General features: G+C 42.1%; 3 protein-coding genes across 5 annotated transcripts; all 3 read left to right on the top strand.

Annotated features, from left to right (window-relative positions):
• Positions 1 to 407: 407 nt before the first annotated feature.
• On the top strand, positions 408 to 11,220 carry c10h1orf159 (chromosome 10 C1orf159 homolog). Of its 3 annotated transcripts, none has more exons than XM_041887903.1 (9): positions 408 to 486; positions 1,145 to 1,229; positions 2,876 to 2,960; positions 3,215 to 3,310; positions 3,446 to 3,502; positions 9,480 to 9,614; positions 9,727 to 9,752; positions 9,882 to 9,912; positions 10,162 to 11,220. In XM_041887903.1, exons 2-9 carry the CDS (start codon positions 1,158 to 1,160, stop codon positions 10,260 to 10,262), a joined length of 603 nt encoding a protein of 200 aa, XP_041743837.1. In that variant the 5' UTR covers positions 408 to 486; positions 1,145 to 1,157; the 3' UTR covers positions 10,263 to 11,220. The 3 variants fall into 3 exon arrangements, with proteins under 3 accessions (XP_041743837.1, XP_041743838.1, XP_045079214.1); XM_041887904.1 differs by having other exon boundaries at positions 419 to 486; positions 1,105 to 1,229; XM_045223279.1 differs by lacking the exon at positions 408 to 486 and having other exon boundaries at positions 495 to 1,229.
• Positions 11,221 to 14,387: 3,167 nt separating this feature from the next.
• On the top strand, positions 14,388 to 15,280 carry LOC121575884 (RING finger protein 223). The gene has a single exon (XM_041889171.2). The coding sequence runs from the start codon at positions 14,388 to 14,390 to the stop codon at positions 15,102 to 15,104; it is 717 nt and encodes a 238-aa protein (XP_041745105.2). The 3' UTR covers positions 15,105 to 15,280.
• A 2,104-nt stretch (positions 15,281 to 17,384) lies between these two features.
• LOC121575077 lies at positions 17,385 to 25,880 on the top strand. Its single transcript, XM_041887902.2, is given in 5 exon segments — positions 17,385 to 17,478; positions 19,998 to 20,942; positions 20,945 to 23,903; positions 24,592 to 24,708; positions 25,031 to 25,880. Coding segments are annotated over 4 exon segments (4,131 nt in total). The 5' UTR covers positions 17,385 to 17,478; the 3' UTR covers positions 25,141 to 25,880.
• The last annotated feature ends 1,069 nt before the right edge of the window (positions 25,881 to 26,949 follow it).

Here is a 26,949-nt window from a genome sequence, read left to right on the forward strand (position 1 = left end):
ATGTATTTATGACATACAAGTGATGTATAATGCATTTTTAAGCAATAAGGCCAGAGGGGGTGTGGTATATGGCCAATATACCACGGCTAAGGACTGTTCTTATGCATGACGCAACACAGAGTGCTAGGACACAGCCCTTAGCCGTGGTATATTGGCCATATATCACAAACCCCAGAGGTCCCTTATTGCTATTATAAACTGGTTACCAACGTAATTAGAGCAGTATAAATAAATGTTTTGTCAATACCCATGGTATACGGTCTGATATACCACGGCTTTCAGCCGATCAGCATTCAGGGCTCGAACAACCCCGTTTACAATTGCATTTATAGCACAAGTAGCTAGGTTTATTAGTTTGTGGCCAATGATCAGCTTTTATTTTGAAAGATGAAGCGCCGGAAGTTAGTATTATTTGTAGCTAAATGCTGCTAGTTGTACAACGGCTGTCATCTGTTCGATCGAAAACTTGTGTTGTGATTTGCAAAGGTTGGTCGGTTTTGCTTTATTGATAACTTTCAATATAACAAATAGCTGTTTTTCTATGTGATAGCTAACATGCTGATTATAGCTAAGCTAGCTACGTTAGTGTTGTTCTTATTTGAATGGAAATCGAGTAAAAACGAGCTAACTTCTTTCGTCGAGCTAGAAGTGCGCATAACGACGTGATTGCTGACAATCAGACTAGCTAGCTGGATTTGAAAAACTGCTCCAAAACGGCACGTTTCTTTTTTGGGGGGGGGGACTCTGATTCAGTCTGCTAATCTTAGCACGGCTAGCTAGCTAGCTAACGTTAGCTAGTTATACATCATGTGTCATGACCAATGACTGTAGGTCATGACATAGCTAACGCGTTAGCACCTGCACAGTAAGTATATCTCATCAGACTGAATTTTCCAGTCCCACTCTACCTGCTGTAACTACTGTAAGATACGGTATAAAAACCAGTTGTAATATCCTGTTTACGTCCATAGCAATCAATCGTTGCAATGCTTGCCAGATTGCCTCAGTCATTCTCTGAGCTATCGTTTCTCAGATCTCTGCAGGCTAAGCAGCTATAGCTACAGATCTGATCTTCTCCTTGTTTTTTTTTTTTTTTTACTATAGTCTGAGAGTCTACACAGTCTACCTTTCTCTGTCTTTCTAGGACTGTTCTGAATATGGCTGTGTCATACCTCATGGTCCTTTCAGCAGCTTTGATCCTTATCAGTCATGAAACTCCAGTAACTAAGGTAGAGTAACATATGTACAGTGCATTAATTGATTCCCCCCCCCCAATCAATCTACACACAAAACCCCATAATGACAAAGCAAAAACAGGTTTTTAGAAATGTTGCAAATGTATAAAGAAAAAAACAGGTAAGATCAAGTATTACATAAGTATTCAGACCCTTTACTCAGAACTTTGTTGAAGCACCTTTGGCAGTGATTACAGCCTAGAGTCTTCTTGGGTATGAAGCTACAAGCTCGGCACAGCTGTATTTGGGAAGTTTCTCCCATTCTTCTCTGCAGATCCTCTCAAGCTCTCTCAGGTTGGATGGGGAATGTCACTGCAGAGCTATTTTCAGGTCTCTCCAGAGATGTTCAATCGGGTTCAAGTCCGGGCTCTGGCTGGGCAACTCAAGGACATTCAGAGACTTGTCCCGAAGCCACTCCTGCGTTGTCTTGGCTGTGTGCTTAGGGTCGTTGTCCTGTTGGAAGGTGAACCCTCTGGAGCAGGTTTTCATCAATGATCTTTCTGTACTTTGCTCCGTTCATCTTTCCCTCGATCCTGACTGGTCTCCCAGTCTCTGCCGCTGAAAAACATCCTGACAGCATGATGCTGTCACCACCATGCTTCACGGTAGGGATGGTACCAGGTTTCCTCCAGACGTGACGCTTGGCATTCAGGCCAAAGAGTTCAATCTTGGTTTCATCAGACCAGAGAATCTCGTTTCTCATGGTCTGAGAGTCCTTTAGGTGCCTTTTGGTAAACTCCAAGCGGGCTGTCATGTGCCCTTTACTGAGGAGTGGCTTCCGTCTGGCCACTCTACCATAAAGGCCTGATTGGTGGAGTGCTGCAGAGATGGTTGTCCTTCTGGAAGGTTCTCCCATCTCCACAGAGGAACTCTGGAGCTCTGTGAGAGTGACCATCAGGTTCTTGGTCACCTCCCTGACCAAGGCCCTTCTCCCCCGATTGCTCAGTTTAGCCGGGCAGCCAGCTCTAGGAAGAGTCTTGGTGGTTCCAAACTTCTTCCATTTAAGAATGATGGAGGCCACTGTGTTCTTGGGGACCTTCAATGCTGCAGACATTTTTTGGTACTCTTCCCCAGATCTGTGCGGATCTCTACGGACAATTCCTTCGACCTCATGGCTTGGTTTTTGCTCTGACATGCACTGTCAACTGTGGGAGCTTATATAGACAGGTGTGCCTTTCCAAATGATGTCCAATCAATTGAATTTACCACAGGTGGACTCCAATCAAGTTGTAGAAACATCTCAAGGATTATCAATCGAACCAGGATGGACCTAAGCTCAATTTGGAGTCTCATAGCAAATGGTCTGAATACTTATGTAAATAAGGTATTTCAAAGAAATTCTAAAAACCTGTTTTCGATTTGTCATTATGGGTATTGTGTGTAGATTGATGAAAATGTTTTATTTAATCAATTTTAGAATAAGGCTGTAACGTAACAAAATGTGGAAAAAGTCAAGGGGTCTGAATACTTTCCGAATGCACTGCATGATAGTAGCTACTAGCTACATCACAGCACACATACCCACACAAGTCGTGAATGGGACTGGTTGGGGATATTGTTGGATTAAGTTGGATGAAAATACTTAGCTTTTTTCACCCTGCTTTCCCATTAAGGATTAAAGTGTGTTTATGTTTTTGTAGGCCCTACATCAGAATCCCTTTGACTGCTGTGGAGAGCGACAGAGGGTGAACAGCTCGTGCTCAAATAGCACTCAATGTGAGCCAGGTACTGACCACCACGTCATCCTGTAGTGCAGTTCTGTTAAATGTTATTCATTAACTTTATAATTGCAACACTGATTTCCTCATAGCAGTGTGTAGTAGTAGCCATTAATTGAATGAATGTCTTGATGTTGCATTATTCTTTCACGAGGAGATGAGGTCTTATTTTTGGATTTAGACACGTGTACTAGGATTAGAAAATAGACATGGGCTTTTGTTCTTCCAACATTTGAGCATTCATCAAATCTATTTCCTCAGGATGCTACCTGCGTGTCCTGGAGAACAACACAGCTGTGTGTATGCACTGTGACTTGGCTATTGCAGATCTCGAAAACTTCACGGCTTGCAACTACAGTAAGTGGACAACTACTGGACATGACAGCTAGGTGCTATTGAATAAGAACTCTTGCCACTGAAGAGAGTTGGGGGTTTTCCACAGGTGTCCTAACCTTGTTCATGTTCCTCCTTTCATCTCTTTGCCTTAAACAGCATACATCACAGACAGGAACAATCGTACAACAATAACTACAGTCATTCCCACAATTGGTAAGAAATGGTGCCAGTTATTCTTTACATAAATGTTGGTTAATTCACAGGTAACTGCCAAAATAAAGGAAATACCAACATAGTGTCATAATAGGGCATTCTACAAGTGTGTCTATTGGAGGGATGCGACACCATTCTTCCACAAGAAATTCCATAATTTGGTGTTTTGTTGATGGTGGTAGAAAACACTGTCTCAGCCACTTCTCCAGAATCTCCCATAAGTGGTCAGTTGGGTTGAGATCTGGTGACTGAGACACACACACCCTTTAAACCCCCTATGGTCCTTTGGGACCCCTCTTTCACAGTCACTGAGGTCTCTTCTTCTAGTCATGCCAAAATAATGGGCAACTGGGCCTTTTTATACATGACCCTAAGCATGATGGGATGCTAATTTCTTAATTAACTCAGGAACCACACCTGTGTGGCAGCACCTGCTTCTAATATACACTGCTCAAAAAAATAAAGGGAACACTTAAACAACACAATGTAACTCCAAGTCAATCACACTTCTGTGAAATCAAACTGTCCACTTAGGAAGCAACACTGATTGACAATAAATTTCACATGCTGTTGTGCAAATGGAATAGACAACAGGTGGAAATTATAGGCAATTAGCAAGACACCCCCAATAAAGAAGTGGTTCTGCAGGTGGTGACCACAGACCACTTCTCAGTTCCTATGCTTCCTGGCTGATGTTTTGGTCACTTTTGAATGCTGGCGGTGCTTTCACTCTAGTGGTAGCATGAGACGGAGTCTACAACCCACACAAGTGGCTCAGGTAGTGCAGCTCATCAAGGATAGCACATCAATGCGAGCTGTGGCAAGAAGGTTTGCTGTGTCTGTCAGCATAGTGTCCAGAACATGGAGGCGCTACCAGGAGACAGGCCAGTACATCAGGAGACGTGGAGGAGGCCGTAGGAGGGCAACAACCCAGCAGCAGGACCGCTACCTCCGCCTTTGTGCAAGGAGGAGCAGGAGGAGCACTGCCAGAACCCTGCAAAATGACCTCCAGCAGGCCACAAATGTGCATGTGTCTGCTCAAACGGTCAGAAACAGACTCCATGAGGGTGGTATGAGGGCCCGACATCCACATGTGGGGGTTGTGCTTACAGCCCAACACCGTGCAGGACGTTTGGCATTTGCCAGAGAACACCAAGATTGGCAAATTCGCCACTGGCGCCCTGTGCTCTTCACAGATGAAAGCAGGTTCACACTGAGCACATGTGACAGACGTGACAGAGTCTGGAGGCGCCGTGGAGAACGTTCTGCTGCCTGCAACATCCTCCAGCATGACCGGTTTGGCGGTGGGTCAGTCATGGTGTGGGGTGGCATTTCTTTGGGGGGCCGCACAGCCCTCCATGTGCTCGCCAGAGGTAGCCTGACTGCCATTAGGTACCGAGATGAGATCCTCAGACCTCTTGTGAGACCATATGCTGGTGCGGTTGGCCCTGGGTTCCTCCTAATGCAAGACAATGCTAGACCTCATGTGGCTGGAGTGTGTCAGCAGTTCCTGCAAGAGGAAGGCATTGATGCTATGGACTGGTCCGCCCGTTCCCCAGACCTGAATCCAATTGAGCACATCTGGGACATCATGTCTCGCTCCATCCACCAACACCACGTTGCACCACAGACTGTCCAGGAGTTGGCGGATGCTTTAGTCCAGGTCTGGGAGGAGATCCCTCAGAGACCATCCGCCACCTCATCAGGAGCATGCCCAGGCGTTGTAGGGGAGGTCATACAGGCACATGGAGGCCACACACACTACTGAGCCTCATTTTGACTTGTTTTAAGGACATTACATCAAAGTTGGATCAGCCTGTAGTGTGGTTTTCCACTTTAATTTTGAGGGTGACTCCAAATCCAGACCTCCATGGGTTGATAAATTTGATTTCCATTGATAATTTTTGTGTGATTTTGTTGTCAGCACATTCAACTATGTAAAGAAAAAAGTATTTAATAAGATTATTTCATTCATTCAGATCTAGGATGTGTTGTTTAAGTGTTCCCTTTATTTTTTTGAGCAGTGTACTTTGAATCACTCATTTACTCAAGTGTTTCCTTTATTTTGGCAGTTACCTGTGTTGAACTGTCAAAAACTGTATGGGGCTGTAGCCAACTCTTCTATTGTTGTCATGTCATATGATTTGGGTATAGCACATACAGCAGGCATTGACATTAAGGGTTGTCCTGATGCCTGGGGCAAGTGACCTGAGCCGTCGCGCAAGTTGAGCCTACTCTGAGGTTGCCCCTTTGGGCAGGTGATACTTTAAAAAAAAGTGAAGACAGCCAAACTGCAAAGAATTCCAATAGCCTAAAACAGATATTTCTCGTTCCTCCCCATTGTTTAAGTGAAAGACAGACAATTAATGGCCGTCGGGCAAATTGAGCCTGTTTGAAATGTTTTTTATTGATAACAACCAGAATACAAAGAATTCCAGTACTGATCATTCTGATTCCTCCACTAAGTGTAGGTGAAAGGCAGGCAATATATGGCACTTCTGTATGTAAATACAGTGCCTTGCAAAAGTATTCATCCCCCTTGGCGTTTTTCCTATTTTGTTGCATTACAACCTGTAATTTAAATTGATTTTTATTTGGATTTCATGTAATGGACATACACAAAATAGTCCAAATTGGTGAAGTGAAATAAAAAATAATAACTTGTTTCAAAAAATTAAAAAAAATTAATAACGGAAAAGTGGTGCGTGCATATGTATTCACCCCCTTTGCTATGAAGCCCCTAAATAAGATCTGGTGCAACCAATTACCTTCAGAAGTCACATAATTAGTTAAATAAAGTCCACCTGTGTGCAATCTAAGTGTCACATGAGCTGTCACATGATCTCGGTATATATACAGTTGAAGTCGGAAGTTTACATACACTTAGGTTAGAGTCATTAAAATTCGTTTTTCAAACACTCCACAAATTTCTTGTTAACAAACTATAGTTTTGGCAAGTCGGTTAGGACCTCTACTTTGTGCATGACACAAGTAATTTTTCCAACAATTGTTTACAGACGGATTATTTCACTTATAAATCACTGTATCACAATTTCAGTGGTTCAGAAGTTTACATACACTAAGTTGACTGTGCCTTTAAACAGCTTGGAAAATTCCAGAAAATGATGTCATGGCTTTAGAAGCTTCTGATAGGCTAATTGACATAATTTGAGTCAATTGGAGGTGTACCTGTGGATGTATTTCAAGGCCTACCTTCAAACTCAGTGTCTCTTTGCTTGACATCATAGGAAAATCAAAAGAAATCAGTCAAGACCTCCACAAGTCTGGTTCATCCTTGGGAGCAATTTCCAAACGCCTGAAGGTACCGCCTTCATCTGTACAAACAATAGTACGCAGTATAAACACCATGGGACCACGCAGCCGTCATACCGCTCAGGAAGGAGACACGTTCTGTCTCCTACAGATGAACATACTTTGGTGCGAAAGGTGCAAATCAATCCCAGAACAACAGCAAAAGACCTTGTGAAGATGCTGGAGGAAACAGGTACAAAAGTATCTATATCCACAGTAAAACGAGTCCTATATCGACACAACCTGAAAGGCCGCTCAGCAAGGAAGAAGCCACTGCTCCAAAACCGCCATAAAAAAGCCAGACTACGCTTTGCAACTGCACATGGGGACAAAGATCGTACTTTTTGGAGAAATGTCCTCTGGTCTGATGAAACAAAAATAGAACTGTTTGGCCATAATGACCATCGTTATGTTTGGAGGAAAAAGGGGGCAGCTTACAACCCTGAAGAACACCATCCCAACCGTGAAGCACAGGGGTGGCAGCATCATGCTGTGGGGGTGCTTTGCTGCAGGAGGGACTAGTGCACTTCACAAAATAGATGGCATCATGAGGAAGGGAAATTATGTGGATATATTGAAGCAACATCTCAAGACAGTCAGGAAGTTAAAGCTTGGTCACAAATGGGTCTTCCAAATGGACAGTGACCCCAAGCATACTTCCAAAGTTGTGGCAAAATCGCTTAAGGACAACAAAGTTAAGGTATTGGAGTGGCCATCACAAAGCCCTGACCTCAATCCTATAGAAAATGTGTGGGCAGAACTGAAAAGGCGTGTGCGAGCAAGGAGGCCTACAAACCTGACTCAGTTACACCAGCTCTGTCAGGAGGAATGGGCCAAAATCCACCCAACTTATTGTGGGAAGCTTGTGGAAGGCTACCCGAAACGTTTGACCCAAGTTAAACAATTTAAAGGCAATGCTACCACATACTAATTGAGTGTGTGTAAACTTCTGACCCACTGGGAATGTGATGAAATAAATAAAAACTGAAATAAATCATTCTCTCTACCATTATTCTGACATTTCACATTCTTAAAATAAAGTGGTGATCCTAACTGACCTAAGACAGGGAATTTTTACTAGGATTAAATGTCAGGAATTGTGAAAGACTGAGTTTAAATGTATTTGGCTAAGGTGTATATAAACTTCTGACTTCAACTGTACACCTGTTCTGAAAGGCCCCAGAGTCTGCAACACCACTAAGCAAGCGGCACCATGAAGACCAAGGAGCTCTCCAAACAGGTCAGGGACAAAGTTGTGGAGAAGTACAGATCAGGGTTGGGTTATAAAAAAATATCAGAAACTTTGAACATCCCTCGGAGCACCATTAAATCCATTATTAAAACGTGGAAAGAATATGGCACCACAACAAACCTGCCAAGAGAGGGCCGTCCACCAAAACTCACGGACCAGGCAAGGAGGGCATTAATCAGAGGCAACAATGAGATCAAAGATAACCCTGAAGGAGCTGCAAAGCTCCACAGCGGAGATTGGAGTATCTGTCTATAGGACCATTTTAAGCCGTACACTCCACAGAGCTGGGCTTTACGGAAGAGTGGCCAGAAAAAAGCCATTGCTTAAAGAACAAAAATAAGCAAACAAGTTTGGTGTTCGCCAAAAGGCATGTGGGAGACTCTCCAAACATATGGAAGAAGGTACTCTGGTCAGATGAGACAAAAATTGAGCTTTTTGGCCATCAAGTAAAACGCTATGTCTGGCGCAAACCCAACACCTCTCATCACCCCGAGAACACCATCTCCACAGTGAAGCATGGTGGTGGCAGCATCATGCTGTGGGGATGTTTTTCATCGGCATGGACTGGGAAACTGGTCAGAATTGAAGGAATGATGGATGGCGCTAAATACAGGGAAATCCTTGAGGGAAACCTGTTTTAGTCTTCCAGAGATTTGAGACTGGGACAGAGGTTCACCTTCCAGCAGGACAATGACCCTAAGCATACTGCTAAAGCAACACTCAAGTGGTTTAAGGGGAAACATTTAAATGTATTGGAATGGCCTAGTCAAAGCCCAGACCTCAATCCAATTGAAAATCTGTGGTATGACTTAAAGATTGCTGTACACCAGCGGAACCCATCCAACTTGAAGGAGCTGGAGTAGTTTTGCCTTGAATGGGCAAAAATCCCAGTGGCTAGATGTGCCAAGCTTATAGAGACATACACCAAGAGACTTGTAGCTGTAATTGCTTCAAAAGGTGGCTCTACAAAGTATTGACTTTGGGGGGGGTGAATAGTTATATACGCTCAAGTCTTCTGTTTTTTTGTCTTATTTCTTGTTAGTTTCACAAGAAAATATATTTTGCATCTTCAAAGGGGTAGGCATGTTGTGTAAATCAAATGATACAAACCCCCCAAAAATCCATTTTTAATTCCAGGTTGTAAGGTAACAAAATAGGAAAAATGCCAAGGGGGGTGAATACTTTCGCAAGCCACTCTAGTTTAAAAAAAAACATTTCGGGCAAGTGATCATAATCTTCAGGCAACCAAAAAATACTCCTGACTTGCCCAATGAATCCCTAATACAGTATGGTGCTAGACTAGATGAGCTGTCTGTTTAGTGAGAACAAACAACTCAGCTGTTTGTGAAAATGCTTAGTGTGATTACTAGGAGTGATGAGGTTTATTTAACAATTGTCTGTCTGTGTGAACAGGTGGTCCGGGTGTGGCAGCCTCTCTTCTGTTTGGAACCCTGTTGATAAGCCTGTTCCTGATTCTCTCTGTTGCCTCCTTCTTCTACCTCAAACGCTCCAACCGTCTCCCAGGTATCTTCTACCGGCGGAATAAGGGTAAGTCGTTCCGATAATGGGTTGAATTTGAATAACTGTAAACTAGACAATCATTCTATGGTGCGCTCGAAATATGGAAAAGGTAACTAATACGTCTGGTGTACTTTCACAGCCTACATATTCCAACCAAATGAGACGGTAAGTCATTTTTAAAAATGTACATTTGTATGTATCACCACATCGTATAAACAATACATTAGAATGATTTGATATGCAGTACCGAAAATGAATAACAAGAAATATGACTCATGAATTATCTCTCTCAAGGCTGTCATGATACCATCGGCGACATCTTCAGGTAAGGACATTTCACTAAAACACTTCACAACCTCTGATAGGGTTTTTGGTAATCGTTTCACTGTGTCTGGCAATTGCGTAATATCATTATTTTCTAATGTTTTACATGATGTCACTCCTTTATCCTGGCACAATCTTAGTCAGAGTTTGAACTACCTGCTGTGTGCGGGAAATGTCAACATCGAGGTCAAACCGTATCATATTGGGTTTATCATCCTCCTCTCTCTCCATTGTGTTGTGTAATCTGAAGTTAGGAAACCCAGATATGTGAGGAGGGAGCGGACCTCAGCACACTCAGCGTCCAGCGCTGCCACCATCCCCACTGCCACCACCACAGTCTACAATGTGTAGGGAAGGAGGAGGCCCAAGAGAGGAGGCCTGAGCCAGCCTGTTAGCAGGTGCCAAATGAGAGGGACAGGATCAGGCCAGAGCACTAACAGTAAGTTGGTGAGCGTGTGTAGGCCTGTCCCTCCTCTGTAGTGTTGCCTAAGAGGACAGTTTCATTAATTCAAAAGCAGGTGGTGCCAGCTTTTTAAACTCTGCAATACCTGCAGTATAGCCTTATTACCAGAATTCTGTTTTGTAATGTAAATAGACCTTTGATTATTTATTTTTAATCTATGTATTTTCTATTTGGATTTTATTCTATTGCTGTATAGAATTGGGCCAATTGTTTGTTTTACTTTAGCTCTGTAGAGAATGGAAAGAGGTGGACTGGGGATCTTTAGTGATAGCCCTGAATTTGAGGTTGATAATTTCCAAGCTGATTTAAATACTCTCATTGTTCTCATTTAGTGAATCTTCTCATAGGAGTTTTAAATTGCATACTTTTGTTTTGTTTCTCTATGTGGTTTAAGCACTGAACCAAACTGAATGTATTATAATGATTTAATTGATTAATACATGCACATATACAAACACTACAAAATGAGAACATAATGTAAAAATACTTAAAGCTCTTTAAGAGTTCTCCTCACGTTCCATTAAAGGTGTGGTTCTTCCAGAGCAACACACACCAAGAACATTACCATGTGATCCACTGGCTGTGAAATATATCTTATGTCTTATTTAATTCATCCCAAAAACATGGAAAGATGGATCCTCAGAAAATGTTCTTTTTGTATCAAGTAGGAAAATGGTCATCTAAGAGTTGGATGAAAAATGCTTCTCAATAAAAATCTTTATAATATTCACCCCAACACCGGTAATAGGACCTGAAAAGGGGTGCTAGCTAATATGAAATATGCTTTATCTGGCCATAATGCGGGAAATTCATGCTGACACCTTGCCTAATCTTATCAGAACCACTGCACATAAGTTATTACTTGAATTCCTTTTTGATTTCAAGCATACATTTTGACATTTGTTGGATAAGAGTAACAACTGTTGTCACTGTTGCCAAATATGTTGTGATGCTTGTCTTACCAAAAGAATGTGCACTAAACTGAAGTCGTTAGTGTACCATTGATGTGATGTGTGCTCAAAGATTTGTCCAGGAAACGGGTGGTGATCATTTAAAGACAGGCGATATGTTGTCTTTGGTTTATTATTGGGTATTTGAGTGATCTCCTGTGGCCTTTTAGCAACACCTTGTATTAAGGGTGAGTATTTGTTTTGTTTTCTTGCTGGAGGAACGGTACAACGGGTTTTGCTTGCTAAACTTCAAGGGTGATTGAGTGATGATATGGTGAATTTAGGGACAAGTTCGTTTTAAGTTTCATTTTTAGTTATTTATACTGGAAGAACTGTGGTATGAAGACGTTTGAGGACTAGTGTGACTGGTCGTTCCAGTTTGTGTGTTCAGTAGGCATGAGTCTGAAGCGATGGTATTTCCAACAAAACAGGAACAACTGATTGTAAAATTATTTTAATCCCAAATAGAGTATTTATCCTTCTTACATTAGCTGTTGTACAGCCATTTGTAAAATTGTACACGTGTACATAGTTTTTATACAAATTATGTATTGTTTTTTGTAATGTGGTATTTTGTACTTATTGATTCTAGTTTTACTTTATGAAGTATTTTCTGATTCTGAAGAGTATGTATGGTTTACAAAAATAAAGCACCTTTCTCATAATCCTTTGTATGATTAACTAATTTATAATTGTATATATACTTTATATTACTGTTGGTAAATAGTAGGATTTTACAATAGGATGTGTTTTAAAATTGGAATAAACTGGTTGCCATAGCATACTCTTTTCCCTATAACCTCTGTGAAGGCTGAGTACCTGGAAAGAGAAGAGGATTATATTTGCAGCTGCAGTGTGTTTTAATAAGAAAAGCAGAACTGCTGGTAGTATCCAAATGCAAGCCGCAGTAGGGGGTGCTGCATGACCTCTCCAAATCCACTGTCACATTGATTGGTAGTGACCAGTTTATGAGCTCTGGATTACTACAGTATAACTACAACAACAAAAAATCTATGTTAATACCATCATTGGAGCGCCTTCCCTGAGGATAAATTCAAATTATTAACTCAACAATAGATTCTGTTAATCCTGAATAATTCATTCTGAGTAAAGTTAGACTAATCCTTATCGTTTGGGACAGAATAATGAGACACAGCTGTGTAAAGTGTACTACTTGCATGATGAGGAAATTGTAGTTGAATATAGTTCTCTAGCTGCTTGGAAAATAATCACCATAGAAGTTTAGATAAGCTTTATTGTGGCAATAAGTCAGTTATTTACTGGATGTAGCTCTGCCTTGGTTGCATTGAACTGTATCACTACCCAAGTCACAACACCTTTTATGACGTAGTGACTTTTATATAGATTTTGACCTATTTCTCAAAATGTTTATGGGCATTGGATATAAAGAGCAATAAAATGTGTTTAAACACATGGTTGTTTAAATAGTGTTTTGATTTTCTGACTTTGATGTCTGGTGGAGTAGTAAGAAATGGTCTGTTATGGTTCACATCCCTGGGTATACTGATGTATTCAAATATGGCTCTCAAACATACAGCCCAATGGTCAAATACAAGCCGATATATGTGTTTGCATGAATGAGTAATCCTATATGACATCCATTATGTTTCCATTCACACCCATACTACAGTTTGTCATACCAGGAAGAGGTCTTTATTTTTACAGTAAGACTCACTCCCTGGTAAAGGTTTATCAAACAAACTTTTATCCAATCTTTTGGCACTGTTATATGGCAAGATGTTTGTGTGTGTGTGAGAGAAGGAGTGAGTAAGTGCGTTGTTTTCCATTCCCTCCACCTCCTTTCTGCTCTCCAGACAAGCCTGTGAGCACTGCAGATGGAGGTGAGACTGGACTGTTAGTTCACAGAGGGTAGAGCAAGGGACGCAGAGAGGGAGTGACTGAGATATTACCTGAAGGATCACAAAGACAAGAGAAAGGTCATAGCTGTTGATGCTCTATCAGTTGGCCAAATACTGCCCCATGGACAAAAGAGCAGCTCCTCTGGAAATACAACAGACATTGAATCAATACTACTACTAATACCACTCCCCGCAGGTAAGGACTATACTACTCTTTTGAAATGAATGGTAATGATAACACGTTGTTTCTATCCTGCTTATGTCTTTGTTTGTTGTTGTGAGATGTCATTGGCAACAAGTCATAAAGGAAGCTTTCTCCTAATATTGTAATGCATGTTAACATATTATTCTAAAGCTGCTACCAAGTTAAAACATCTCTATACTGTAAATTGATACCTGACTGTCACTGGTAAAACTGTTGGCAATAATCGTAAATATTTTATAAGGATGTGTTCGCCTTTCCATGTAGCTCCATATATAACAGGAAGGGAGAGTCAGGAAGTAGAATGTAAAGTTAATGATTAATCTGCTGGACATGAAATGACGCTTGTCACCTTCCCTCTGGGCTGTTAACAAAGACCTCACTCACCTGTTGGTTACACTCAAGGACCCAGCCAGATCAATAAGGAAATTGAGATTCTGGATTTCTGTAACACTTTCCTTTGTTTCCATTTCCCCTGATGTCTCCTTTACATTGTCAACATAACACATCATGTCTATCCAAACAGGTTAAGACAGACTATAGCAAGGACAGACAGAATACACAAGACAATGGAAATGTGTAATGTAGTATAACGTAAATGTTTAAAATACGACCAAACAGACAGTAATGTTTAAGGGTTGGTTGGCATAGTTGCACCAATGAAAAGAATCCATTGAAAACATGTTCAGTAAAATATAAGAGAAGCAAGACATGAAGAAAGTGAACAAACAGTCTAATCTATAATGTGTATTTCTATGCACTATATAATATTTGAAGAGCGAGAGATGTTTTCTTTGGTATTGTACTGGCCTCAAGGAATCAATGTGCCAAAACCGTTTGTCAAATTGACACAGGCTAATCAGACCTAAGACTATCCCTTTGTGCAAACAAAACATAGCACCAACCTAAATGTTTTCAAACAGTCACCTTGGGCATCTTTTTCTGTAGGTGCATAACAGTAAACCAGAGGGAGAGTAAACCATGGAGGCCACCAAGGTCTGGCACACACAGGCCCCGGACCCAGTGCCCGAGGAGGACGAGGAGGAGACGGACCCTTCCTCCGGCGGGGACAAGCCAGAGTGCTCCATCTGTTTCAACACCTATGACAATGTCTTCAAGACGCCCAAGCTGCTGGACTGCACCCACACCTTCTGCCTGGAGTGTGTCACCCGGGTCATGGCTGTGTCTGTGGAACAGGAGGGGGGCCAGATCCCCTGCCCCCTCTGCAGGCACCCCACCTCCATCCCCGCCAGCGGTCCCCCTGCCCTCCTCACAAGCCTGGAGGTTCTGGGCAGGCTCCCCACCCACCTGCAGCAGGAGGAGAGGGTGTGGCTGGAGGGGAAGAAGCTGTGTTACTCCAGCCTTGGCAGCCTTGACCCCCTCCACCCCGACGGCTCCTCCACCTGTATCTGTATCGACATTGGGAGAATCCAGGAGGAGGCTGTGCCCAGACAGACTGAGGCTGAACAAGGGAGATATGTCTGGGGCAGACAATGCCTCTGTAGCTTATTCTCAGACTGGAAGCGGCTGGTGCTGTTCGTGGTGCTGCTGGTCATGCTGGTGTGTGTCATCACGTGGCCGCTGCAGTGTGTCTTTAGTACGGGATCGGTTCACTGTTTGAAAAGCAAGGCTCCAGCCACTGTGGGGCAGACCTCCACTCCCTCTACATCTTCCACCATCACTCAGCTGCCACAGTGAGAGAAGTAGGGGAGACCTCATGTGCAGCAAAGGCCTGGGGCACCTTATTATCGCAGGTGACTCTGACTGGCACAGCAGGACTGTGAAGGATGAGACTGAAAGACAAGCTAGCTATCCTGGCTACTAAAGGACTTCAAATGGGCCAGAGATCCTATTACGTTACTAAATGGGCTACAGTGAGCTCCAAAAGTATTGGGACAGTGACAAATTTTTTGTTGTTTTGGTTCTGTACTCCAGCATTTTGGATTTGAAATTACACAATGACTGAGGTTAAAGTGCAGTCTGTCAGCTTTAATTTGAGGGTATTTTCAACCATATCGGGTAAACAGTTTTGAAATTACAGCACTTTTTGTACATAGTCCCCCCATTTTAGGGGACCAAAAGTATTGGGACAAATTCACTTATATGTGTATTAAAGTAGTAAAAAGTTAAGTATTTGGTCCCATATTCATAGCATGCAATGACTACATCAAGCTTGTGACTCTACAAATTGGTTGGATGCATTTGCAGTTTGTTTTGGTTTTGTTTCAGATTATTTTGTGCCCAATAGAATTTAATGGTAAATAATGCGTTGTGTCATTTTGGAGTCACTTTTATTATAAATAAGAATATCATGTTTCTAAACACTTCTACATTAATGTGGATGCTACCATGATTAATGATAATCCTGAATTAATCCTGAATAATAATGAGTGAGAAAGTTACAGACGCACAAATATCATACCCCATCCACATTAACTTTTTACCATTCATTTCTATGGGGCACAAAATAATCTGAAACAAAACCAAAACAAACTGCAAATGCATCCAACCAATTTGTAGAGTCACAAACTTGATGGGGGACTATGTACAAAAAGTGCTGTAATTTCTAAACGGTTCACCCGATATGGAAGAAAATACCCTCAAATTAAAGCTGACAGTCTGCACTTCATAGTCATTGTATCATTTCAAATCCAAAGTGCTGGAGTACAGAGCCAAAACAACAAAACATTTGTCACTGTCCCAATACTTTTGGAGCTCAATGTATGTCATAAACCTTCAAGTTCCAGAATGGGATGTAAATGGCAGCCATATTGGTCAGGGAGAAATCCAAACAAGTCTAATTGGAATGAATGCCAGTAATCCTGATTTTACTTAAATTAAAAGTAAGGCATGTGATATATCAGAAATTGTGTAATATAATTTTTGTCAACCTAAAATATTGTCATATAATTATAAATACAGTTTATACGGTTTTTATACATATTTTCTGTATAAATGTTGGCATATTGGCAGTTAATTTAAAACATTTATGAAATCATTCCTCTAAAACTGTCTGGCTAGCTAGCTAACATACATTTTTTCAAATTCAAATTAATAGGTTCTTTGAGGATACATTGTTTTATATGATAGATTGTTTTATATGATGTGAGATATTTTTTGATTAAATCATGTACCAAATTATAAAAGTTTAGTTTTTAGCAAATCATACAGTTTTTTGTAGGATACCTAGGTCTCTATTCCGAGATAGAAATGTAAAGGTCATTTCCAATTGAGCCGACATATGCAGTATTTACCGTGAATGCAGTCTCCGCTAAAGCGGGAACATTGCCTTTAAATTTAAATCACGCTGTAAAGCTGAACTTCCGCGATGCATTTTGAATAGAGCCCCTAGTGTTTGGTTTGTGGGTTCTTTGGAAAAGACAATGGCATCTTGGTATCTTCATGTCCTTGAGTGGTCATCATTACGAGCACGCCTAATCCGCATGCACGTGTTTCTCTTGTCTCGCAGTCACACTTACACATGTTATTACTTTCAATCAGCTGACTTACAGCTCTATTATTGTACTGTACCTCCTTATGTAAAGACCTGTACACCTCTATTTATTCTCTCTTGTCTGTGCATACATACATAAACTTGTTGTGTCTGTCTGTGCACACATGTTCATCAATTTAAGCAACTTTCTTGAGAGCACTATGTTATCAACTGGTCTATTTGTGCAGTGTATCACCTCATGCTACCAAATATCTATGTAATTCGTTCATGAAGACACTAACTCTCAATACAGATGTAACATATTAACTTGTCTACACACTCACTGATCCTCTCTTTATCACTGCCTCTGTTTAGATATAATATCCTCACCATTGTTGTTGTGTAAGGTAATAGGTAATTATACAATTGAGCCTATCCTACCTCTTCCACTTCAGAGGGCTTCTATTTAAGGCACTGAAATGTTACAGGTCTATTTATAATGTGGTGAATGGCTAGGCCCCACTCTGACTCTGCCACACCACACCACAGGCAAGGACAGGGGGACGCAGGAGGACACACACACAGCATGTCACTGCTGCAGGAAAAGCTGAACCTGGAGACTTTATACTCATCCCACAGGTATGAGGCCGTTCTTACTGAACAGACACTAAACATATCAGCATGGAACACCTACACCACACATACTGTAGCCTACAATACTGTTCCCATCCTTCTACTGAATGCTAGAGGTGTGGGACTACTTATGGATCCGTGTTGTGCTTATGACAAAAGCTAACACTAGCCTACAAGGCCTCACAGTGCACTTTGCAGTGCATTTTAGCACATTTATGACTTAGTTTCATTGCAAAAAGCTGTCTCTCAAAACATAACACAGCATAAGATGAATGGTATCTGAACTTGTTTACTTTGAAGAGTTGGACAGGTTAAAGCTCTTTACGTTAAGTGGATTTTAATGCATATGAATCTTAGATATTTGTGTATGTGAAAACAAAAGATACATTAACATTTATTTATTTATTTTGGACAACTTTAGGATTTATATGGGTATGGACTGTATGTCAAAGCTTATGCAGAGTGATGAGGTGAGATACAGTATGTCGAACATAGATTGCACATACTAATAGAATTTTAACCTTGAGATGTTTATAGTATGCATAGTATGTTGTGATATTGTAGGTGGAAGGTTACAGTAGTGTGGTTGCCTAACTCTGATCACATGACCAGTTTTCCAGGAGTAGTGCCATGGAGTATTTTGGGGGTCTGTTATGGAACTGCAACTGCCATGTTCCTGTGACGCATATTACCCCATAACATTTTTACATTAACTGATCTACCGTTTGTGGATTTCAACAACGTACTGCTTGAACTAGAGTCAGCTTTCATGTTGAACGAGAGGAGAGCAGTGAGGTCATCACAACAACACCCCAAGACAAATCAAACACTAGTTCTAAGTCTGAAATGGCATGAAGACACCGTTTACAAACATCATTTTCGAAATATTCTGTACGGCATTGTGCTTGATGTATGGAACAACTTCATAAAAAACAAACAAAAATAAATACAACTTTTTGCAGACACCGCAGAAAAAAACTATTTCAAAAGTAATATTTTATATAACGTTTCCTTAAAGTATTCAGATATATCTTCAGATAGAATATCTGTAATTATAATTAGTAAAAGATGCATAAACAACATGTGCCTTAGGTTACTTTAAATTAGTTTTACACACTTCTCCCCCCAAGTAAGAATACAGTGCATTCAGAAAGTATTCTGACCCCTTGACTTTTTCCACATTTTGTTACGTTACAGCCTTATTCTAAAATTGATTAAATTGTTGTTTTTTCTCCCACATCAATCTACACAAAATACCCAATAATGACACAGCAAAAACAGGTTTTTAGACATTTTTGCAAATAAAAAACGGAAATATCACATTTACATAAGTATATAGACCCTTTACTCAGTACTTTGTTGAAGCACCTTTGGCAGCAATTACAGCCTCAAGTCTTCTTGGGTATGACGCTACAAGCTTAGCACACCTGTATTTTGGGAGTTTCTCCCATTCTTCTCTGCAGATCCTCTCAAGCTCTGTCAGGTTGGATGGGGAACGTCGCTGCACAGATATTTTCAGATCTCTCCAGAGATGTTCAATCGGGTTCATGTCCGGGCTCTGGCTGGGCCACTCAAGGACATTCAGAGACTTTTCCCGAAGCCACTCCTGCGTTGTCTTGGCTGTGTGCTTAGGGTCGTTGTCCTGTTGGAAGGTGAACCTTCGCCCCAATCTGAGGTCCTGAGCAGGTTTTCATCAAGAATATCTCTGTACTTTGCTCCTTACATCTTTCCCTCAATCCTGACTGGTCTCCCAGTCCCTGCCGCTGAAGAACATCCCCACAGCATGATGCTGCCACCACCATGCTTCACCGTAAGGATGGTGCCAGGTTTCCTCCAGACGTGACACTTGGCATTCAGGCCAAAGAGTTCAATCTTGGTTTCATCAGACCAGAGAATCTTGTTTCTCATGGTCTGAGCGTCTTTAGGTGCCTTTTAGCAAACTCCAAGCAGGCTGTCATGTGCCTTTTACTTAAGAATGATGGAGGCCACTGTGTTCTTGGGGACCTTCAATGCTGCGGAAATGTTTTGGTACCCTTCTCTAGATCTGTGCCTCGAAACAATCCTGTCTTGGAGCTCTACTGACAATTCCTTCGACCTCATGGTTTTTGCTCTGACATGCACTGTCAACTGTGGGACCATATATAGACAGGTGTGCCTTTCCAAATCATGTCCAATCAATTGAATTTACCACAGTTGGACTCCAATGAAGTTGTAGAAACATCTCAGGATGCACGTGAGCTCAATTTCAAGTCTCATAGCAAAGGGTCTGAATACTTATGTAAATAAGGTATTTCTGTTTTACATTTCTAAAAACCTGTTTCCACTTTGCAATTATGGGGTATTGTGTGTAGATTGATGAGGATTATTATTATTGTTATCCATTTTAGAATAAGGCTGTAATGTAACAAAATGTGGAAAATGTCAAGGGGTCTGAATACTTTCCGAATGCACTGTATGTAAAGCATTCTATAACCTTTTAACGTTGACATTTTAACTGACGTTCTTAAATGTTGTGATGTTTAAAGATGCAGGAGCCTGTGAAGGTTGCCATGGATGACATAGACCATAGTGTGCACATAGCGGAGCGTGACTGGGACAGCTTCTATAAGGAGAGTGAGGAATGCTCCCTACCACCGCCTGAGCTCGCAGGTTCAGACGACTTGGGCCTCAGTGATGAGGAACCAGAGGATTCTGGATGTCCAGTGTGTCCGGCCCTAGACAATGTCCAAGATGACCCCCGGCAGCAGAATGCAGCTCCAAACACTGCCATCCCATCTCAGCCCAGTGTTGAGGAAGAGGCTACCCTCAGAGAGGATTTCATCTGTACAGACCTGCCTGTAAAGGTTTGTGAGAGTGGCTCTGAAGAAACACAACTAAATGATCCATTGAGATTAACTGAGGAAGAGGGTGGTGCTCTCTTGGACAGGGTCTTTGACAACTCCCCCCATGCACAGAAAGAATCAGATTCTGGCTACTATGGAGAAAACAGAGAATCTGGCTACTTTGAAGAAAACAGCCTCACCACAGAGTTGGTAGAAGAAACCCCAGGAGAGACTGCTGAGCAGATCACAGAGGAGACCTCGAGGAACCAGGACGTACCAAATGATCTGGGCTCAGTTCCAGAATCTTCTAGCAACACATGCATAGCTAACAGTGACCTCTCTGGAGCTTGTGATGTCTCAGATATCAAAGGATTCGACGGAGAGCTGCCAAGCGAAGGTGGCACTGGTACATTACATGACATCTTAACACCCCAACCCCCACAGCCTGTGCCACTGCCACCCCAAGACCTGTACCTAGGACAAAATATCAGCCAGGAGCAGCTGTTGTGCCACACAGAAACAGCTATATTATGCGAGAGAGACGCCAGAGTGGCGCCAAGGGAAGAAAAAGAGCGCTGGTTTGTGACCGTGAACGGAAGTCCAGCGCCACACAGAGTGCATGCTGCCACTGCGATAAAAAAAAAAAAAAAAAAACTTGTAGGAATTCAGTCCCCCGGGGCCACCACACCTCAGAGGGGCCAAACCCTCCCCCTGAGAGTGAGTCAGAGATAGATATAGACGGAATGGAGGAATCTAACGGACAGGAGACCATGAATGAGATTATTACACAGTCATGCAATAAGTCAAAACCACTGCCAAACACTCACACGTTGCCAAATAATTATCATAGAGAAGTCTATATAGAGTTTCCCAAAATAAACGTAAGCTATTCAGAGTTACCCCCTCTCTTTTCAGAGTTAAGCTCTTCATCATCATTCAGTGAAGAAGTGAATGTTTCTACAGAGTTGCCCCTTCAGAGGGATGACTCTACTGAGACGCTCAACCCAGAGTCATCTATTGAAGAAAACAAACAGGAAAATTACAGCTCTGCCATTGGCTTAAAAAGGTCAGTAGACCATCCATTATCCAAACTACAAGACCTATTATTTGCGCAGACAGACGAAGATGCACCACAACTTCACCGCTCTGAGTCTGTGGACTCGAATGAGGAAGTGGAATTCTTTTACACCACCAGCACCAGCTATGATTCTGAAGAGGAGTATGTCTCAGCCACAGAAATGGAGGATACTAACACACCTTCCAGTAAGATAGATTCCACTCTCTCTGCGTCTCTGCCCCTACAAATCGACACTGCTAATTCACAGCCACTAATTGAGGAAGACTGTCTAAATTGCCCCGTGCTGCCACAACGTGAAGGTTATGAAAACACAGCTGACCAGGCTTACATCGACTCTGTCAGAACATGTCCGTCCACTGGTCGCAGTAACAGTAACCCCATAATGTCTGACGAAAGCTCAGTGCCAGCTGATTCAAACAACAGCCCTAACTCCCACATGACTAATGAGGCACCAGCACACAGAGTTGGTGAGCCACTTACAGACTGGGAACATTTACCACAGACAAACACTTCAGAAGATCAACCTACACCTCCTCTTCCTCTTCCCGAAGTAACAGTGACACCAACAGAAACCCCTGAAACATCTTATAATGCATCAGACCCCACTCGCCCAGTGTATGCCATCTCTGCTTTCTGGGATGAAATGGAAAAATGGACAATTAAAGACATCTTGCACCTCAGGGTATCTAGAAGCCCATCTCCCCTGAAGGATAGCCTCCATCCTCAGGAATCTGACCGTGCACATGTTGATGTCACAGTCACAGACATGCAGAGCAGTTACCTGACTGATATTGCAGAAGACTACTCACAGGACAGCTCTCTAGTGGACACTTCAGATACTGCAGACTCTGACTATTTCACACACAACGATGACTCCCCCAAGCCAGACCGCTCGAGTTGCGAGTTCTCTACCTTCTCCGATTTTGACGAAGAGTACATGCAATTTTTTGGAACCAGCTCAAACCCCAGCCCTGAGCCTGGGAACTTCAAACGAAGAAGACCAGAGTCTCCCTGCTCAGGAGCCATCTCACAAGAGGAAGAAACAGACTCCAGTACTGGCCTGGCCACTCCTGTTGACTGTGAGGAGCTTGCAGCGCTATCCTCCTCCTCTGAAGACAGCATCCCCAATGAAGACAGCATCTCCAACACCAGCCTCCTCCCAGAAGCTACATGCCTGAAAGGGATCAAGAAGAGCAGAAGCATGTGCAACATTGTGCAAGCTCTGGAGGTAGCTAAAGTAGAGATGCAGCTGAAAGACATGCACAATGCCCAAGCTCTGGATGTCGAGAAGCAACTGAAAGACATGTGCAATGTACAAGCAGCTCTGGAGATCCACATGCAGCTGAAAGATGTGCACAATGTACAAGCTCTGGAGGTCGAGATGGAGCTAAAAGACATGTGCATTGTACAAGCTCTGGAGGTACCGGAGGTAGAGATGCAACTACAGGAGATGCACAATGTACAAGATCTTGAGGTTGAGTTACAGCTAAAGGACGTGCCCATTGTACAAGCTCTGGATATAGAAACGAGGCCAAAACACATGCAAAATGTACAAGCTCTGGAGGTAGCAAAAGTAGAAATGCAGCTGGAGATGGTCGTAAAAAAAGCTCTGGAAATAAAAGACATGCACAATGTCCAAGCTCTGGAGGTCGAGATGGAGCTAAAGGACATGATCGAGGAAGCCGAAAATAGATTATTTCTCAACAGCTGTCAGGACTTGGACTTGGCAGAGAATCCTGTTCTTGCTGTGATTGATAGGATCAGCCGAACGCCCTCCCCAATTCTACCCAACACAGACATACTGGACGAACTCTACAGAATCACCTTTCCAGAACTATATGAGTACCTGTTCACAGAGGATGTCCTCTCTGTCTACAAGTCCCTAATGTCTATGTCAGTGCCTGAGAGCTGTTATGACTACTCTCTCTCTAAGTACAGAGCTGGAGTGTTATTCCCTCCCCTGGTCCAGCAGTCCCTGCATGGTGAAGGAGAACCAGTCCCAATCTTCTCCTGCTCCCGCTCGGCTGCACGAGACCTCACGTTCCCCGAACTGGAAGATTTTCTCTTCCCACAACAAGACACATATCTCGAATCCGAGGAGGAGGACGACTGCTCCCCTATCCGAGTGGTGACTCGCTCCGACATCCAGGCCAAAGAGGCTGTGTCCCTCTCCTCCTCCTCTTCTGCAGCCCCAGATGGTTACCCACCAAACACCCACTTCTACAGCCAGAGAGGCTGGACAGGGAACTGGAAGAGCCTGCTCTCCCTGAGGAGGATCCGCTTCCCAGGAAAAGGCAGCACTAGCTGGTGCTGGAGGTCTGGTGCCTGGATGTCTCCAGCTGTGAGTCAGGCTCAGAGGGCTCTGCCCCCTCCCATTACACCGAGCAGCCAAGCTGATACAATTGTCAACAAAGCAACCAGGATCTCCCCTCCTCCTCCTGAGGTCATCCAACTCGGACATCAGATCTTCAGACAGCTTTCAGAGAAGCAGAGACGATTCAAAAGCCTACAGACATCCGTCTCAGTATCAAGTAAGTATTATCCAGTGATGTGAGATGGTTGATCCTTTACCTGTACACACACAAATGTGTACATTCACATTCTTATACTTAAACACATACAGGTAACTGCCAAAATAATGGAAACACTTGAGTAAATGAGGGATACAAAGTATATTGAAAGCAGGTGCTGCCACACAGGTGTGGTTATGAGATAATTAAGCAATTAAAATCCCATCATGCTTAGGGTCATGTATAAATATCCTGGACAGACCATTATTTTGGCTACCATGGCTATGCACCCATAGGACAACAATGCCCCCATTTATAGGGCACGAGTGGTCACTGAATGGTTTGATGAGCATGAAAACGATGTAAACCATATGCCATGGCCGTCTCAGTCACCAGATTTCAACCAAATTGAACACTTATGGGAGATTCTGGAGCAGTGCCCGAGACCGCGTTTTCTACCACCATCAACAAAACAACACATTTCTTGTGGAGAAATTGTGTCACATCCTTCCAATAGAGTTCCAGACACTTGTAGGATCTATGCTGTTCTGGTTCGTGGTGGCCCAACGTCCTATTAAGACACTTTATGTTGGTGTTTCCTTTATTTTGGCAGTTACATGTACATTATACATAAAGGTATGTATTTTATGTATAAAGGTAATGTATTTTCATTGACCCATCCCAGTTACATATGTTTTCCCTCCTGTAGAGAAAGATGGCATCCTCTTCTCACTGAAGCAGTCTGACATGTGTCTGGTCTGTATTGCCTTTGCCTCCTGGGTACTGAGGTCAGCTGATCCAATGGCTGCAGACACATGGAAAGCAGGTAATTCCATAGAACCGCTTACTATTGCTAAAATAACACTGTCATCAATTATCATTGGTTTTTATATCAATGTTTTATTGTATTTATTCTATACATTTCTTACGTATTAAAACGGAACATAAATAAGTCAATGACCCATGTCTAATTGTAGCCAGGATGCCAGTCTGTTTCTGCACTTGCCAACTCCTTGTGGAATTGCCATACCAAACATTGGCGTGACAATGAGTTACCAAGATAGCACAAACAGAGCTGGGACCGGACTGGTATAATTGCAAGACAGATTTCAAATTATGTAAATAACTCTCTCTGAACAATTGTTCAGCTCTGCTGGCAAATGTGAGTGCCATATCTGCCATCCAGTACCTTCGGCGCTATGTGGTGAAGAGAAGGGAAGCTGAAGACCTGAATGATTCAACTGAAGACGAGGCATGATATGTAGCTATTGCTTCTAGAGAACCCTTTCCAAACATTTTCACTTGGGGCCATAGGAGTGTCATCAGAGTTTCATACAATGTAGAAACACTAACAACCATGTATATCTCAATCACAGTAGTAATTGCCATAGCATTACATACTGTTTACTGGCAGTACAGTAGTAGTAAAGTTAATAAGCATTCTAATCCACATGGGGCAGTTTTCCGGATATAGATTATGTCTAGTCCAGGACTAAATCTCCATCAAAAGTGCTTTTTAGTCTGGTACTAGGCTTAATCTGTGTCTGGGACACCGGCCACAAATGTTTTACTCAACAGGAAGCTTGAGCTGGTAAATTAAATTAGGTTTTGACAGTGAGACATTTTCTAAATTAGTATGTTCAATATGAAAACATTTCTCAGATAGCATTAAAAAACCCTAAATAGCAGGGATAAAAAAAATCTGGGTGAACGGAGGTTGATGTGGACCATAGAGACTAATAGAGACTGTACAGTATGTCAATGTAACTTTACAGTAACATGGTAAGCATGACTATGTGGTGCCTTCATGTAATAAAACAGAGTACTTGGGTGTTGTAAAAAGCATTTGTTGTGATTAAGTCAGTCAGCATTGTCAGTTCTTACATTTTATCAAGAGAATTTGAAAGCTAACCAGAGTGCCTATTTTTGATAATAATAATAATATGCCATTTAGCAGACGCTTTTATCCAAAGCGACTTACAGTCATGCGTGCGTCCATTTTTGTGTATGGGTGGTCCCGGGGATCGAACCCACTACCTTGGCGTTACAAGCGCCGTGCTCTACCAGCTGCAAAGAAAAATTAATGCAATTTGTATGTAGAAAGTCTATGTGGAGAAAATTGATTTGTCAGAGTTAAGTGTAATTCAAAGATGTCAGTCAGCCTGGTAGGTTTATGTTAATGCTTGGAGAGAAGCTACAGCCTTCGGTATGTCTTCGCTTTGTCATGCATCCAAATGGGAAACATTTGCAAAATATTCTGTGCTTGCAAAAGGGAAACGTGCAACATTTCATGTGAATGTACATGGTCAACATACATATAGTGTATTGTACATGTCATGACCTACATGACAGAATGTCCTTCCAAAGCGTTAAGTTGAGTGAAGAGAAAGAATTGGAGGAAGAGTTTTAAGTATGTCTAAATGAAAGAATTGATACAATTTGATAACATGTGGTTGGTTGCTGTGTAATAAATTATCTAGATTATGGTCAGTCCAAACAAATAATTCAGCTGTTGCAAATTACCATCTAAGATATCAATTACATTTCCACCAAGGGCTCTGTCGTGTACACAACATATTCATATTGTGCACCTATTCAAGTAACTGAATGTACTTCAGCATGATTCTGCATGATTAGAAAATGCAATATTAACATGGTCTATGCAAGGCTCCGATTAGTTTTATCAGCAGTGGAAAGAAAGGCCAAATGGTATCTGCAATATTTGAGAAATGTGAAATTAATATCAAAAGCAACACTAGCACTTTCCACCTTAGAAAAGTTTAATGAACCACTATAATATATGGTGCTATGTGTATAAGTTGATGGAATAACTTCAAGAAGCTATTTGTCATTGTTTAGCAATTAAATGTACCACCATGCATCTCTTCCTCTCTGTCTCCAATTTGTATATATAAATGCACAAGTCTGGATGTAGGGTCTACATTCCCATACACTCAGTTAGTGTGTTGGGATTTGAAATGGCCACAGAGAGTACAGTGATCTTACTGAAACAGCACAGCTTCAATGAGGAAGGGTGAGGATTGCCCCCTATTGGCCAAATGCTGTT

Source organism: Coregonus clupeaformis, chromosome 10, assembly GCF_020615455.1.
Source record: "Coregonus clupeaformis isolate EN_2021a chromosome 10, ASM2061545v1, whole genome shotgun sequence".
NCBI classification, from domain to species: domain Eukaryota; kingdom Metazoa; phylum Chordata; class Actinopteri; order Salmoniformes; family Salmonidae; genus Coregonus; species Coregonus clupeaformis.

What these genes read in the sequence shown, in the direction of transcription:
- c10h1orf159 (XM_041887903.1), top strand. Translation starts at nt 1,158, where the DNA reads ATGGCTGTGTCATACCTCATGGTCCTTTCAGCAGCTTTGATCCTTATC. An exon ending in ATGAAACTCCAGTAACTAAG is followed by an intron (nt 1,230 to 2,875) that starts GTAGAGTAACAT and finishes ATGTTTTTGTAG; the next exon opens with GCCCTACATCAGAATCCCTT. An exon ending in CTTCTACCGGCGGAATAAGG is followed by an intron (nt 9,615 to 9,726) that starts GTAAGTCGTTCC and finishes GTACTTTCACAG; the next exon opens with CCTACATATTCCAACCAAAT.
- LOC121575884 (XM_041889171.2), top strand. Translation starts at nt 14,388, where the DNA reads ATGGAGGCCACCAAGGTCTGGCACACACAGGCCCCGGACCCAGTGCCC.